Source organism: Salmo salar, chromosome 04 (genome assembly GCF_965601325.2).
Source record: "Salmo salar chromosome 04, fSalSal1, whole genome shotgun sequence".
Classification (NCBI taxonomy): Eukaryota; Metazoa; Chordata; class Actinopteri; order Salmoniformes; family Salmonidae; genus Salmo; species Salmo salar.
In genome coordinates, this window is record NC_138294.1 from 56,873,083 (window position 1) to 56,889,511 (window position 16,429).

Sequence of the window (16,429 nt, forward strand, 5' to 3'; positions counted from 1 at the left end):
GATTAATGGTCTAGAGGATGTATTGTTGATGCAGAGAGGTGTCTCAGGGTTAATTAATGGTCTAGAGGATGTATTGTTGATGCAGAGAGGTGTCTCAGGGCTGATTAATGGTCTAGAGGATGTATTGTTGATGCAGAGAGGTGTCTCAGGGTTAATTAATGGTCTGGAGGGTGTATTGTTGATGCAGAGAGGTGTCTCAGGGTTAATTAATGGTCTAGAGGATGTATTGTTGATGCAGAGAGGTGTCTCAGGGCTTGTACAAAGCCTGTCAATTATAACAGGGGATCATCTCTCTCTCTTTCAGCTCTCTGAAGAGGCAGGGCTGTCATTTGGCAGAATGGTTGGTAAAATGTTCATTATGACGAGAAAATGTTTTTTCGTGCTAAATGGAGATGCCTTCAAACTGACAAGCAGATGTTTTTAATTTTCACTTCACAGTCTGGCTGTCATCTGTCCCTTCATGTCATATGTCCATTCATGTCATATGTCCCTTCATGTCATCGGTCCCTTCATGCTATCTGTCTTCAATTTCATCTGTCCCTTAATGTCAGCTGTCCTTAATTTCATCTGTCCCTTAATGTCAGCTGTCCTTAATTTTCATCTGTCCCTTAATGTCATCTTTCCCTTAATGTGCTCTGTCCTTAATATCATCTGTCCCTTAAATACATCTGTCCCTTAATGTCATCTGTCCCTTAATGTCATCTGTCCCTTAATTCTATCTGTCCCTTAATTCCATCTGTCCCTTAATTCCATCTGTCCCTTAATGCCATCTGTCCCTTAATGGCATCTGTCCCTTAATACATCTGTCCCTTAATTTTCATCTGTCCCTTAATTTCATCTGTCCTTCATGTCATCTGTCCCTTAATGCCATCTGTCCTTCATGTCATCTGTCCCTTAATGGCATCGGTCCCTTAATGTTATCTGTCTCTTAATGAAACATTAACCAGTTGGGGTTTTATGAAAGAAGAAAATGGGCTCATACTTACATGTAGTGAGTGGTTCATAACATACAGTAATCAATCTTTCAATTAAGATCTGATTTATGGAGATACATATGGAGAAAAGCACACATCCAGTCAGTAGAGGATTGCGGGCCAGATCTGGTTGCTTGGTGGCACATATGGATCAGTGCTGCCACCGTAACAGTAATGGGCCAGATCTGGTCCGAATGTGGGAGATGCGACCAGGGCGAGGGCAGGCACACTTTGCTTATGAGCCAGCTCTGGCTTGTGATATGTGACCCTAACAAGTACCCGTAGTTGCTGGGCCACTTTTGAATAAATGTGGGCCACATTCACCCTGCTGTGCAAGGTCTGTCCTTAGCATGCAGAAGATCGGGTTTAGGTTTGTAAACCAGATCTGGCCCACATACCTCAAGCCAGAGCTGGCCAAGCCCCCGTCCCTGTGTTGGTGACAGTGCTTCAGTACGTCGAGACTGTCACTTACCCCATATACCAGTTCACCCACCATCCCGTTCCACGTCTTGGTCTCTGGATCCCTTGCACCATACTTCCCGTCCGCAACTACTGACAGTTTGTATCTTATCCCCACATGTTTTGCAATTTCGGCAGCTAAATCGACACAGTAGCCTTCATATCTGTCATTCCCCTCCAGCGACAAGTGGTTTCGCTTGTACATCACATAAGGAGACTCCTGTTAATTAAACATAATGTTGAGTTTATAGCATGCACACATTCCATTCACAGAGGCCAGTCCTCTTTAACCTACATGCATACATGCATGGATGACACACACACACACACACACACACACACACACACACACACACACACACACACACACACACACACACACACACACACACACACACACACACACACACACACACACACACACACACACACACACACACACACACACACACACACACACAGGAAATACAAACAGAACATCAGGGACAAGAAGCGCCACATGGAGATGGTCACACTGCATGTTGGGGTGTTGACTCGATCCACAGCCAAATGCAGCCAGATAGAGGCAGGGCCCGGCAGGGCCAGTAGGGACAGTAAGGCCTGTGACTGACAGGCTTTAAGGGGGAAGGAGTGGGGATGGTTCTCTCAGCAGTATTCCTCATGCTAAACCCAGCTATACTCTAAGGAGGTAGGGGCCGGGTGGAGGGTGCATACGCTTTGCATCAGCTTACTAGGACAGGGGAAGGTTGAACGGGGATTGGGAGACTTTCCAGTTCATCAAGTAAATGGCAGTGATTGGCGAGGGATTAAAGTATTGGTAGTTCTTATTGGAACACCATCAACCACATGTCATCGATGAATGTGCTGGGAGGCTGCATCCTCCAACTAATCAAACCAACTCCTGAGCTTATCTTCCATACAGAATACACTGGGAGGAGTTAAAACACGTGCTTGGCTCTTCAAACACTGAGTTGTGGTTGGTTTTCTTTTAGGCTTGGCTCCAAAATCAAATGTGCCAGGAACGTAAGGGACGCCAGTGGGTAAAACAATGGTCAATTTCTTTCTTTCTGTGCTGAAGGTTTCTTTTCAAATCTCTGTGGTTATTAGGACTGGGCTTCCAAAAGTCAAATACAGCTAATTCTGATGCAAAATGAGATGACCACTGTCAATTTACAATGTCAACAGACTAACACATGATCACTATATGAGTGGTGTAATGATATTGCTCTCAAAACATTACAATGGTCCTACCCTTTCCCTGTGTCTATCAGAAGTAACCTTACTAATTATGAGTATGATCATGACATGTTTACATCTAGATGATATTGCCTGACTTTCGTATTCTGAATTTGCCTAAGATGAACACATAATAGGCAGAGTCAGAAAGAAGGCCATCGTTTTAAATGTAAGATAAGGCTTACCTTATTTTACATTTAAAAAGGACCAATGTCTTCTTACTAACCGTATATACATCCATCATTATTTTTATTCATCTCTCTGCTTGAACAAAAAAATACCTTATCTATAATATCTCTAACTGTCGCTGACCTTTGACCCCTAATATCTCTGGATATTGGAGGAAGCCACAGAGGTTATACTTCAGTACAGAACTCGTAATGGTTGATCCAAAATAGATTTTAACAAGGGGATAAACAAACCAAAGCTTTTTATATCCTGCTCAAATGGCAGTTATTTTGCATCTCCAGAGAGAAACAATTTATCATTACAGGTAGTTTTGTTGTACCTATCCCCGTCATCATTGACCATTTACTTAATGAGTAAGAAACAGGTTTTTACTTACGTACGTATGCACTGAATGTGTATTAGATGAGGTATATAGGCTCTAACTAGTTTCATTACCAAAGCCGTTATTGTGATGTCACTGCTACAACAGGCCACCGTAATATGGAAAATCAAAATGCTTTAACACCCACACGGATACAGTTGAAACACTCTTTGTGAATTGACTGTTTCAACATGTAGTGAGTGGATGGAAAGCAACTCAAAAGAAAATAGTTCTACCCTCCCAGGACAGAATGTAACAATGGACACCTTGACCTTGAGTGGCAGAATTTTTTTAGAGGTGGAACATTTAAAATCTGCTTGGAAAGTGTACCATAATAGTAGTGACCACAATCGTTCGGTTTTCCACAGAAGAGGACTCGTTGGTGACCTGCGCATCCACAATATATACATATTTTTCGTATTCATTCCAGTACCCGGTCTGAAAGTGACAGAAACATCATAGTTACATCATAGAAACAGCCATTTAAAAGACATTTGTAAGTAAAGCAGTTGGCAGGTGAGCATGGTGAGCATGTCTGATGAGAGTCTTGGCCTGGAGGGGGTATCTGATGATGTGTGAGATAAAAAACCCTGTGCTGGTGCTGTGCTTGGAGATGAAGCTCTTACCTCTGCTACAGATACAGTGGGGGAAAAGAGCATTCAACTCTCAGCTAATCTCCCTCTCAGCACCTTTACTGCAGCTGCACTGTCACTGGTCCATTACACAACCATACATTAGTGCCCATCAAATCCCACTGGGCAAAACTGGTTGAATCAATGTTGTTTCCATGTCATTTCAATCCCAAAAAATGTATGTGATGAAGTTGAATCAATGTGGAAAAGTAATTGGATTGACAAAAAGTTATCAACGTTTTCACCTAACTTTTAACCTAAATCCAATGAGATGGTGAAATGTTTTGTTGATTTCACGTTGAATTCACATTAGTTGACAACTCAATGTTGAACTGACGTCTGTGCCCAGTGGGATGCTCCTCGCATAGTGCTTGGCAATATTAATAACAGAACAAAATATGGAATAAATGTGTCTTATTCAGCCATAAGCAATTTCAGTTGCAATTTACAAAGTGAGGGCTTCTGCTCATGTCTAAACATTAAGCGTATGTAGAGCTGTTACTAAAATGTACATCTGACATCTGTGAACCTATTCAATAACTGCTGAGATTTACACAATGTCTATTCCATTTCTTCTAGCTATCTGTTCTGTTTTGTTGTTCTCTTGTTCTTTTTACTTTGTTTCTTTTCCGTTCTGTTGTATTCTGTTCTTTTCTCTGTTCTGTTCCTCTCCTACTGTTCTATTCCACAGTTCTCCCTCAGCTTTCACTGCATATTGCCTCACAGTGTATGTTGCAGTGGGCCAGATGAGCTGAGCTATGTGGACAGTGTGGGGGCACCTACTTTTGGTGTCAGATTTTGTGGACACCCCGTCAGAGTTCAGAGCCAGAGAGCTACAATGGTGACAGCGTCAGAATTGTACGCCAGTATGTGTGGGGGTGTAGTGGCTAATATAATATCACTACTCCTGACAGCCTTGGTGTATACCCTCTCTGGCCCCCTCTGCCCCAGGTATGACGGAGCATAAAGGGAGCATGCAGGGCGGGGTCAGCCCCCGGTGTCTGGAGCTAAATCAATAGTGAAGGATCCACTACAGGTGAAAGCTGTTAGGTAATCCAGTAAAACGGTCAGCTCTGCCCTGGTCCCTGTTCAGAGCTGTGTGAAGATCACATGGAGGGAATCCGGTTACATGCACACTTATGTTATGGAGTCATGCTAATGTTTAACTACTTAAATATTGAATGTGTAATTACTTGAATATTCATATTTTCAGTCCATATAACTGAGCTAGCTTAACATGTACTCTCAGTTAGAAAGAAAGAAAGAAAGAAAGAAAGAAAGAAAGAAGTACTGGTATTACTAAAACTGCATACTGTGTACTAATCCTAATACATACTATTCAAAACATACTGTTTAGTAAAATTGAAGCAACAAATATCAACATTCTAGGCTCATCCACACAGAGAATGCGTCATCTAATGTGCAGTTGTGTTCATTCCCACCATTCATTCATTTTGGTACAGCACATCACCATATCTGATTATCATCTGCTGTCGAACGCACGTGGGTAAAAAAACCCAACTCTTCTCTTCCTTAAGTGTGCAGCAAATTCTTATTGATAAAAAGCCGAAATGAGTGTGACATCCTGGCATTTAAAGCACACTCAATTTTCACATACTATAAAACTTTCACCTACCCCAAATTCCTACTATTTAGAAAGCAAGTAGGGTATTGGAGAACATTTTATTATTCATTGTAATCCACATGTTCAGCCACTGTGCTGTTTTCTACTTACCTTCTTGGGCCCCCCTACTTTCATCTCATACACATCAACGCTGTAGTTGGCTCTCCGACCGAACGAGTCAAACTGGATATTCCCTGTCATACCTTGTACCTGGACCTGCCACGCACACCATGACACAAGGAACCATAATAACCTTCACAAAACAACCACTTTGTGAAGGTTTGCTAGAAGAATTCAACTAAATAAGTAAAGATAGTCAAGATATAGTCAAAATATCCTACTATATTTTAAAGACATGGTAACAGGGGTACACCTGGGTATCTGTGAAGATCCCTCCTACCATTTTGAGTGCTCTCTCTATGTCAATGCCTTGGCTCCAAGGTACGGCTGGGTTGGCCAGGCAGTCCCCAGCGCTCCCCCTCCGGGACACGTCCACCCTCTGCCTCCGCAGGTACCGGAAGGCCTCTGCTAGTACCAACACGGCATCATGGGTCAGCGCTGACGTGTACTGAAACACAACCACCACAGCAGATCATGACATTATTAGAGCAGTCCAAAGGCTTCTTGCTGGTTTGTGTGATGAGCCCACTTACAAATAAAGCACAATGTGAAAAGGGAATAAATGGTAAAAATGAGTCTATCAATGATGAAGTAGGTACAGCAGTAGCTGAACAGCCCACTGCTACTCTGCCTCAAGGTTTGTTTCATTCACTAGTAATTGGCGATTGGCAGTCTGTAGCTGCCTGATATGCCAAAGCTAGTTCATACTGTTGTACTTTCAAACAGAAAACCTATTTTTCCTCTTTGATTTTACTATTGCCTCACTGACAGTTTATCTGGTTAAATTTGACAAAAGCTTTTAAGTAGAATAGTACAGCCTTCTTTTTGACAAGTGAGTGAAAATGTTCTGTCTTTGATACTGCAAAAAAAACACAGATATATGAACAGCTAGGCAGAGAGAAAGGGACAGAAGTAGATATGGGCAGAGAGAAGGATGTGTCATGCTGTAAATAAAACATCCACACAACATTGACAGCTGTGTGGTACTGTACCTTCAGTGGAGTGCCCTTAGCCTCAGGAAACTCCCTCTCGTCTAGGCGTTCCCAGCGCTGGAGGAACTGTATGACTATTGGGTTCTCTGTGTTGATGATCTGGAAGCCTGTTATGTTGGCTCCTCCAGCAAACACCTTGTCCAGGGTCATGTTAGCGAAGCCCTGCAGTGAAACCAGAGGTACCCAACAACATGCAGGCATCAAACAATCTGTCCCCAACAACATGCAGGCATCAAACAATCTGTCCTCAACAACATGCAGGCATCAAACAATCTGTCCCCAACAACATGCAGGCATCAAACAATCTGTCCCCAACAACATGCAGGCATCAAACAATCTGTCCTCAACAAAATGCAGGCATCAAACAATCTGTCCCCAACAACATGCAGGCACCAAACAATCTGTCCCCAACAACATGCAGGCATCAAACAATCTGTCCTCAACAACATGCAGGCATCAAACAATCTGTCCCCAACAACATGCAGGCATCAAACAATCTGTCCCCAACAACATGCAGGCATCAAACAATCTGTCCTCAACAAAATGCAGGCATCAAACAATCTGTCCCCAACAACATGCAGGCACCAAACAATCTGTCCCCAACAACATGCAGGCATCAAACAATCTGTCCCCAACAACATACAGGCATCAAACAATCTGTCCCCAACAACATGCAGGCATCAAACAATCTGTCCCCAACAACATGCAGGCATCAAACAATCTGTCCTCAACAACATGCAGGCATCAAACAATCTGTCCCCAACAACATGCAGGCATCAAATAATCTGTCCCCAACAACATGCAGGCACCAAACAATCTGTCCCCAACAACATGCAGGCATCAAACAATCTGTCCCCAACAACATGCAGGCATCAAACAATCTGTCCCCAACAACATGCAGGCATCAAACAATCTGTCCCCAACAACATGCAGGCACCAAACAATCTGTCCCCAACAACATGCAGGCATCAAACAATCTGTCCTCAACAACATGCAGGCATCAAACAATCTGTCCCCAACAACATGCAGGCATCAAACAATCTGTCCCCAACAACATGCAGGCATCAAATAATCTGTCCTCAACAACATGCAGGCATCAAACAATCTGTCCCCAACAACATGCAGGCATCAAACAATCTGTCCCCAACAACATGCAGGCATCAAACAATCTGTCCCCAACAACATGCAGGCATCAAATAATCTGTCCCCAACAACATGCAGGCATCAAACAATCTGTCCCCAACAACATGCAGGCATCAAACAATCTGTCCCCAACAACATGCAGGCATCAAACAATCTGTCCCCAACAACATGCAGGCATCAAACAATCTGTCCCCAACAACATGCAGGCATCAAACAATCTGTCCCCAACAACATGCAGGCACCAAACAATCTGTCCCCAACAACATGCAGGCATCAAACAATCTGTCCTCAACAACATGCAGGCATCAAACAATCTGTCCCCAACAACATGCAGGCATCAAACAATCTGTCCCCAACAACATGCAGGCATCAAATAATCTGTCCTCAACAACATGCAGGCATCAAACAATCTGTCCCCAACAACATGCAGGCATCAAACAATCTGTCCCTAACAACATGCAGGCATCAAACAATCTGTCCCCAACAACATGCAGGCATCAAACAATCTGTCCCCAACAACTGGGTGCATCTGTACTGAGAGCTTCACCTTTACAGTTAAAAAGGTAATGTGTTAGATATTGTTTTCTGGATAATGGTGAAAGCTAAGCATAAAAAGTTCAAACTTTCTTGTTGGTGCAGATAATGTGTGTTCTTATTTGTTCGTAAAAGTACAGTTTGTTCAAATTCCAAATCCCATTTTGTCATAAATGTTTGAGAGTGAGAGAAGGGCTGTTGTGTTGTGCTACTCTAGTCACCAGGTTAGCCAGGAGGTAGTGGTAGCCTCTGCTGTTCTTCCCCAGGGTCACCACCTGCAGGAGAGGGAAACAACACCACAGTTAGAAGAGGCATCAAATGACATCACATCACATACTCTATTCATCTACTGTTCCATGAAGACACAATGGAACCTGAAAGCATCTATTAGTTCTCGGTAGTAGAGCGTAGATCCACTTGGTCAAAGTTGTGGGTCTCCATCTATTTGCACTAATGAGAAAATATAGTGCACCTTCACCATCCCCATCAGTGACATTTGTTGAGCAGCAGAAACCGCACAGACTCAACTGTCATCTTTCAGTTGAAAAACAAACAAACAAACCAGAATAATTGGCTTTCCTAAATAATGTTCCTTGGGTAATGTATATGAATGTGTTTCTCTAACAGGGTCTGGGTATGTGTTTGCATGTGTGTGTGTCGGAGTGCTTGGGTGTTCCAATGAGTGTGTGTGTGTGTGTGTGCGTGTGTGTGTGTGTGCGTGCATGGGTGAGACTTGTGCTGCGATGACAATGCTTGTTCCTTTGCATTACCATCAGTGTGTAAAATAAGGTCAGGATTTAAAGCGCAGAAAAATTCCCGTTTCATAACACAACTGCCTTCTCAAATGAAAAGTGCTCTCTGCCATTTTCTGCTGTAGCTGTATATGCCACAGGGCTGTATTATAGATTTAATTAGGACCAAAACTGTTCTCTCCCAGTGATAGCAGGCAGGCGGGCATGAACAACCAACGCTAGCTGTTGTGTTTACTCTAATGACTAGTTCAGGCTTAGTTACCGCACCAAAGTTACTCCCAGAACAGTGCCTTTTTTCCCACATTTTGTTACGTTACAGCCACAATACCCCATAATGACAAAGTGAAAACAAGTTTTTAGACATTTTTGCAAATGTATTAAACATACAAAACAGAATGCCTTATGTACATAAGTATTCAGACCCTTAGCTATGAGACTCGAAATTGAGCTCAAATGCATCCTGTTTCCATGGATCATCCTTGAGATGTTTCTACAACTTGATTGGAGTCCACCTGTGGTAAATTCAATTGATTGGACATGATTTGGAAAGGCACACACCTGTCTATATAAGGTCCCACAGTTGACAGTGGATGTCAGAGCAAAAACCAAGCCATGAGGTCGAAGGAATTGTCCGTAGAGCTCTGAGACAGGATTGTATCGAGGCACAGATATGTTGAAGGGTACCAAAACATTTCTGCAGCATTGAAGGTCCCCAAGAACACAGTGGTCTCCATCATTCTTAAATGGAAGTTGTTTGGAACCACCAAGACTCTTCCTAGAGCTGGCCGCCCAGCCAAACTGAGCAATTGGGGAGAAGGGCCTTGGTCAGGGAGGTGACAACGAACCCGATGGTCACTCTGACAGAGCTCTAGAGTTCCTCTGTGGAGATGGGAGAACCTTTCAGAAGGACAACCATCTCTGCAGCACTCCACCAATCAGGCCTTTAAGGTAGAGTGGCCAGACGGAAGCCCGCTTGAAGTTTGCCAAAAGGCACCTAAAGACTCTCAGACCATGAGAAACAAGATTCTCTGGTCTGATGAAACCAAGACTGAACTCTTTGGCCTGAATGCCAAGCGTCGTGTCTGTCGGAAACCTGGCACCATCCCTACAGTGAAGCATGGTGGTGGCAGCATCATGCTGTGGGGATGTTTTTCAGTGGCAGGGACTGGGAGACTAGTCAGGATTAAGGCAAAGATGAATGAAGCAAAGTACAGAGAGATCCTTGATGAAAACCTGATCCAGAGCGCTCAGGACCTCAGACTGGGGCGAAGGTTCACCTTCCAGCAGGACAACGACAGCCAAGACAACACAAGACTGGCTTCGGGACAAGTCTCTGAATGTCCTTGAGTGGCCGGACTTGAACCCGATCGAACATCTCTGGAGAGACCTGAAAAAAAAGATAGCTGAGCAGCAACGCTCCCCATCCAACCTGACAGAGCTTGAGAGAATCTGCAGAGAAGAATGGGAAAAACTCCCAAATACAGGTGTGCCAAGCTTGTAGCATCATACCCAAGAAGACTCGAGGCTGTAATCGCTGCCATAGGTGCTTCAACAAAGTACTGAGTAAAGGGTCTGAATACTTACATAAATGTCATATTTCCGTTTTTTTTATTTTTATAAATTAGCAAACATTTCTAAAAACTTGTTTTTGCTTTGTCATTATGGGGTATTGTGTGTAGATTGATGAGGGGAAAAAACGATTTAATACATTTCAGAATAAGGCTGTAACCTAACAAACTGTGGAAAAAGTCAAGGGGTCTGAATACTTTCCGAAGGCTCTGTAGGTTACCAAACTTTTCATTCTTAATCCCTGGCAGAATGGAACAGAGTAGAACAACAAGGTGCTTCTGTCAAGGAGCCTGTCGGTATCTCTGTGTCTTCCTACATGGCAGTCAAATGGCTATGAAAGCCATTACAGGTGTTATTACCCTATCCCGCACATTGGGAACCTGGCTCCGTTAAAACGATAAGTCGGAAGACCTTCCAGTTCCGCAAATATCCTCCCTCGGAGAGAGGAGAAGTTTGGGGGAGCAGGCAGAACCTGAGGGAGGGGTTACTGGTGGAGGCTGAAAATGTCAAACACAATGAAATCATTGAGCACCGCCTCCCAGGGTAACGGGATTTAGTGTGGAAAGTGGAGAGGGGAGGGACTGAGCTGTAACCTTGGAGGATGGAGGATGTACCCTCTCCAAAGACAATTAGGACATATTACAGGGACTAAGGTTGAAGGGTAGAGGTGTGAATGAAAGGACTGACTGGATGCTGTCTGAATGACAGTCACAACGGGCAGATGGATGCCATTACAGATGGAGACTTGTGGGTAATTTGTGAAGATGTCCTTGTATGTGATAAAACACTTCTGAGGCAGACAGTCCTAATCCTACATTGCTTCTTTTGTTACATCTAACAATACAGCACTCAGTGACATTGAGGGAGGTGGAGGAGATATGAAAATTGAATAAGCGATGCAACGCACCACATTGTATGTCCTTGCCTTGATACTCTTACAATAATAATTATCCATATTGGGTGTTATTCAAAGGTCAAATGAAACATACCGTAACTTTACCACCAGTTCCTTATTGGAATTCATAGGAATTTTCTCAAACTACAATGTGTAAAATTCTCTCCTACATAACACTGGATGTTTGATATTCAATAGAGTTGCAGTGGCTGGCACGTAGAGATTATCCTTGTCCAAACTGTGGGGGAGGAAGTCTAAAAAGAAAGTGAAAATGTAATATAAAATTAACTCCCTTTCTCCACCCTCTCAGTACTGTACTGTATATATCTCCATGATGATGGGACTCTGTCTGTAGTGGAGGATCTGATCTCACATGCAAAACCAACCTGCCCCTCAGCCTCTCATCATCTCTCCCTGCAGCAGGCAGGCAGGCAGGCAGGCAGGCAAGGCACCATGCGTGAGAAAGTATGCATAATCAAAAATATCAATTAATAAAGAACAGGGAACAAAAAGCCCCATGTGAGAGGGAAGGAGCCACGGTGGTCCAAGTGTGACAACACAGCAAGCACATAATGAAGCTGCAGCGCCTGGAGCCAGCAGCTAATATTCTCCTCTGAAGAGTCACAGAAAGAAAGGATCGTGCCAACTGCATCACACAGTAAAACACAGGCCATTCGCTTATATGCAGGCCTCTAAAAATGTGCCACTTGAAAAGTTATTTTTGGCTCAAATATTGAAGTCTGTTTCATTCGTAGTAATTCATGAGTAACTTAATATTGCGCTGTGATCTGAAATGCAGAAAGCTGGAATATCTCTGTGGTCCGCTGTGCTGGTTCTCTGTTGAAGAGATGTATGACTATGCAAATCCAATTTCAGTCCTTGCTAATGAAAAGCCACTCTTCAGTGTGTGTGTGTGTGTGTGTGTGTGTGTGTGTGTGTGTGTGTGTGTGTGCGCGCCTACGCGCAAGCACACACGCAAGTAGGGCGAGTTGAGGTATTTCAGTGACTCACATGGATTACCATTCAAAGGAGGCCAGTTCCAGTCTAGGAGACATAATTGCTGTATATGAAGACAGTATGCATAATAGCTAGTGGATGCATAATGTACTGTCTTATACGTCTTGTTTCTAGGCCAGAAAATATCAAATAAAAATAAAGCATGTGATGTGTGCATAACAAATATGTATAGGATCGTGGAGCTCCAGTTTCCTGCTTCCCCTGGGATGATAATATGTATAGTTTGCACCTAAAACAGACAGATAGGAACGTTTGTGGGGTCATCCTCATTTCTCAGTCACATCAGTTCACTTCCTGATCTGAACCAGTCTCTGTTGTTATTGGCCTGGTTGGTTGGTCAGGGGCTAGGTGGGCCAGGCCAGTGTGTTCTAGACAAATAGAATGTCACTCTATTCTATTTCTATGGGTCCACCTCCCTAGTCAGGGCGGACAGCTCACCATTATTCCCTTTGGGGATGGAAATACTCTTCAAAGCCTAGTGAAAAAGAAGAACTGTCAAACAGTCTAGACCCTATCCAACTGCACAATTGGAGAGTGAGAGAGGAGCTACAGTATCGACTGCATTGATTGGTTCCTCCATTCTTTATGAACAATAAATGCAATAGATAGCCTGGGTGCCATAAAGGAATGCTCATAGTTATTGTCCTCTTAACAAATCAGCCTCAAATATTAGCCAGTGATGTGTGGTCAATGTGTGGTCAATGTGTGATGCATTACATTCATTGAGGATGGATCTTATGGTTTGTGGAGCAACAGGGTAACAGGAGGGAGCCACTCCCTGTCTGAAAGTCAATCCATCACAGTGGGCCCATATGTCAGCTGTTAGCTGTGTCTGCAGCCGGAGCCAGAGGCTGGAGCATTCATATCATGGCCAGGAGAAAACAGCTACAGATGTACGTTCTTAATTTGATCACCCTGTTGCAGGAAAACATTGAAGCAATGCAGGAAAACATTCCAGCAATGAAGGAAATGTAAAACGTGTAGTGTATTAGAGGTTTAAAAAGGCTTCTGAAGTTTGTAATTTCCATGTAAAAATGTATAAACCCTTACAAAAATTCCATGAATTAAAATCCACATAACAATTCATATATTTCCTGTTGCTGCAGGATTTTTTTCCTGCTGTAGCAAATTGGCTTAAATTATGGTCCTACATCTGTAGACATTTAGTCAATTCCCTTTGTGATTAAAAAACAGAACAATTGATAATAAATAATTCTTACCCTTCAAAAGGCATAATACCTCATCACTAAGAAAAACAACAAATCTATGAAGATTAACCTAAGATTAACCTAAGATTAACCTAAGATTCCAGACTGAAACACACTAGTTCTTCATGACATCCTTAACATTCAAATCCAGTAGTTGGCACGATGGCCAGCACGCAAGGAAGATTTGATTCTGAATGATGAGATTAGACACATTCAGATGAAGTTTTAGCTGAAATGTGGTGCTGTATTCCTCTGCAGTAGAAGTTATAAACCAGCCCATCAGTCTGTCTGGGAGAGAGAGGACTTTCTGTCTTTCATGGCCATCGTGTAAGAAAGCACAGTTATCTTCATCTCTTCTCTCCTCCTGATTGTACTGTTCTGTACTGGGTTGTGCTGCTGCTGGACCATTAGCCTAAGTATTCCTAGGGGAATCTGTTCTAATTAAGTAGCCTGGAGCCGCGGCTCTGTGCAGGGCTTCATCTATACTCCGGTATCTTCCAAAGGATTTGGCTACCTTAAAAGCATTCCCCCTGATGGAGCCTTTTCTTTGTTGTAGCTGTATTAGAGTCATTTGTCATCCAACTCCTTCAGAATGGGAACTGTCATCTCTAGGATTCAAATCCTCCCCTTTCCCCTTCTACTTAAACCTCTTTCTTTGCTAAATGAATGGGTAAAACAATTCAGCAGGAAAGGGTAATACAAATGTGTATTAATAATACTACAACTACAAAGACAGTGTATCCCGTCATACCGTTAACACTGATATCTATGTAAAACAAACCATTTAGCAATACGGTAATTCACACACAGTCAGGTTCTCTCGACAAGCTCCCATTTCCCCCACCAGCAGAATCCAGCTCATCCTCCCTCCTCTCCTGGTGTGGAATTGTAGTCCACCAGTGGGCATTTCTCCTACTCCATCACAGTAGAGTGAGGCTGCATGTATGGTCGGTCTCTCTCTCTCTCTCTCTCTCTCTCTCTCTCTCTCTCTCTCTCTCTCTCTCTCTCTCTCTCTCTCTCCTCTCTCTCTCTCTCTCTCTCTCTCTCTCTCTCTCTCTCTCTCTCTCTCTCTCTCTCTCTCTCTCTCTCTCCTCTCTCTCTCTCTCTCTCTCTCTCTCTCTCTCTCTCTCTCTGTCTCTCTCTGTCTCTGTGTCTCTGTGTGTGTGTGTGTGTGTGAACTGGTCCTGTGGCCAGGATTACACACGTGTCGCTTTATAATTTATGAGCAGCTTGTGGGAGTGAGGTCTCTCCCAAGACCCATTCATGCCTGGGCCTATTCTTTAGTGAGAGGATGAGCAGGTTGATACCTTGAATATGGTGAGAGAGGGCAAGCTCCCAGACCCCACAAATCAACACATACAGAACCTCAGCCCAGCACACCCTCTGGTCTGTCTAGCACCAAACTACCACACTGAGAGAAACTGTAATGAGTAATGACTATATGATTGAATAGGAGGAGCCACTGTGCTAGGCATGCTTTTTGAATTACAGGGCATCGGGTTCATATTGAGAGATAGGGAGCCCTCCTCTCTGTGCATCTCTCAGATACTGTGCCTTCAGTACTGCACACAACTCGAGGAATACAGTACAAAATGACTGCTGGATTCTGGTGGCTTCTCCTTATCCCATCCAGCCCAGTGCATCGTTGAGTGATTATGGTTGTGTTCAGGCTCATGCCTGCCTTTGTGTGAGATCTTCCCTCAGGCTAGGAGGCTAGGGCTATTTTTAGCAGGCTGATTGTATGCCGTTATTGGACGGCGTGTGTCCTACTTACAGTGGGAGCTGCTGATATTAAAGCAAAGTGTTGATGTGACGACCCACATAATGAACCGTCCTTGAGAGATGCCGACCCAGTGCCCTGCCAGCCTCAAACTCCAGAGCCACCGCTGGCTTCAACATTCACACTGGGACTGTGACTGTCAGGACTCAGAAAGCAGAAATATCACTGTCACGCCCTGACCTTAGAGATCCTTTTATGTCTCTATTTTGGTTGGTCATAGCCGTGAGTTGGGGTGGGCATTCTGTCCTTTTTTCTATGTTTGGTATTTCTTTGTTTTGGCCGGGTATGGCTCTCAATCAGGGACAGCTGTATATCGTTGTTGCTGATTGGGTAGTTGTTTCCTGTTTAGTGTTTGGTCCAATCCCTACGACACCTGTGACAGAACCACCCACCATAAGAAGACCAAGCAGCGTGGATTGGAGCATCGGGTTGACGGATGGACTTGGCAGAAGGAGCGAAGATTCTGGGAGGACAAGTTACGGGAGCTACGGGAGCTACGGGAGCCCGAGATGCAGCCCCCAATTTTTTTGGGGGGGGGCACACGAGAAGTTGGCCTGAGTCAGGAGGCATCGTAGTACTGGTCAGGCACCGTGTTATGCGGTAGAGCGCACGGTGTCCCCAGTACGCGTTGAGAGCCCGGTGCGCTACATCCCAGCTCCTAACATCTGCCGGGCGAGAGTGGGCATTGAGCCGGGGCGGAGTGTTCCAGCTCAGCGCATCTGGTCTCCGGTGCACTGTCTCGGTCCAGGTTATCCTGCGCCGGCGCTGCGTACTGTGTCTCCGGAGCGCTGGGATGAATCAGTCCGTCCTGTGCCTACGCACCAGATCTCCAGTGCGACCCCACAGTCCAGTACGCCCTGTTTCTGCTCCTCGCACTAGCCTGGGGGTGCGTGTCTCCAGTCTGGTACCTCCAGTATCAGCCCCACGCACCAGGCCTCCAGTGC

General features: G+C 44.2%; 1 protein-coding gene across 1 annotated transcript in view; it reads right to left on the reverse strand.

Annotated features, from left to right (window-relative positions):
• LOC106603380 (glutamate receptor 3) overlaps positions 1-16,429 on the reverse strand; it is a 111,572-nt gene that overhangs the window by 23,180 nt on the left and 71,963 nt on the right. Inside the window, exons 5-10 of the mRNA XM_082974583.1 lie at positions 8,486-8,539; positions 6,588-6,749; positions 5,876-6,043; positions 5,587-5,691; positions 3,550-3,657; positions 1,447-1,653 (exon numbers count right to left, since the gene is read on the reverse strand). Of these exons, the coding sequence (XP_082830709.1) occupies positions 1,447-1,653; positions 3,550-3,657; positions 5,587-5,691; positions 5,876-6,043; positions 6,588-6,749; positions 8,486-8,539 (804 nt within the window). The remainder of the gene's footprint in view (positions 1-1,446; positions 1,654-3,549; positions 3,658-5,586; positions 5,692-5,875; positions 6,044-6,587; positions 6,750-8,485; positions 8,540-16,429) is intronic.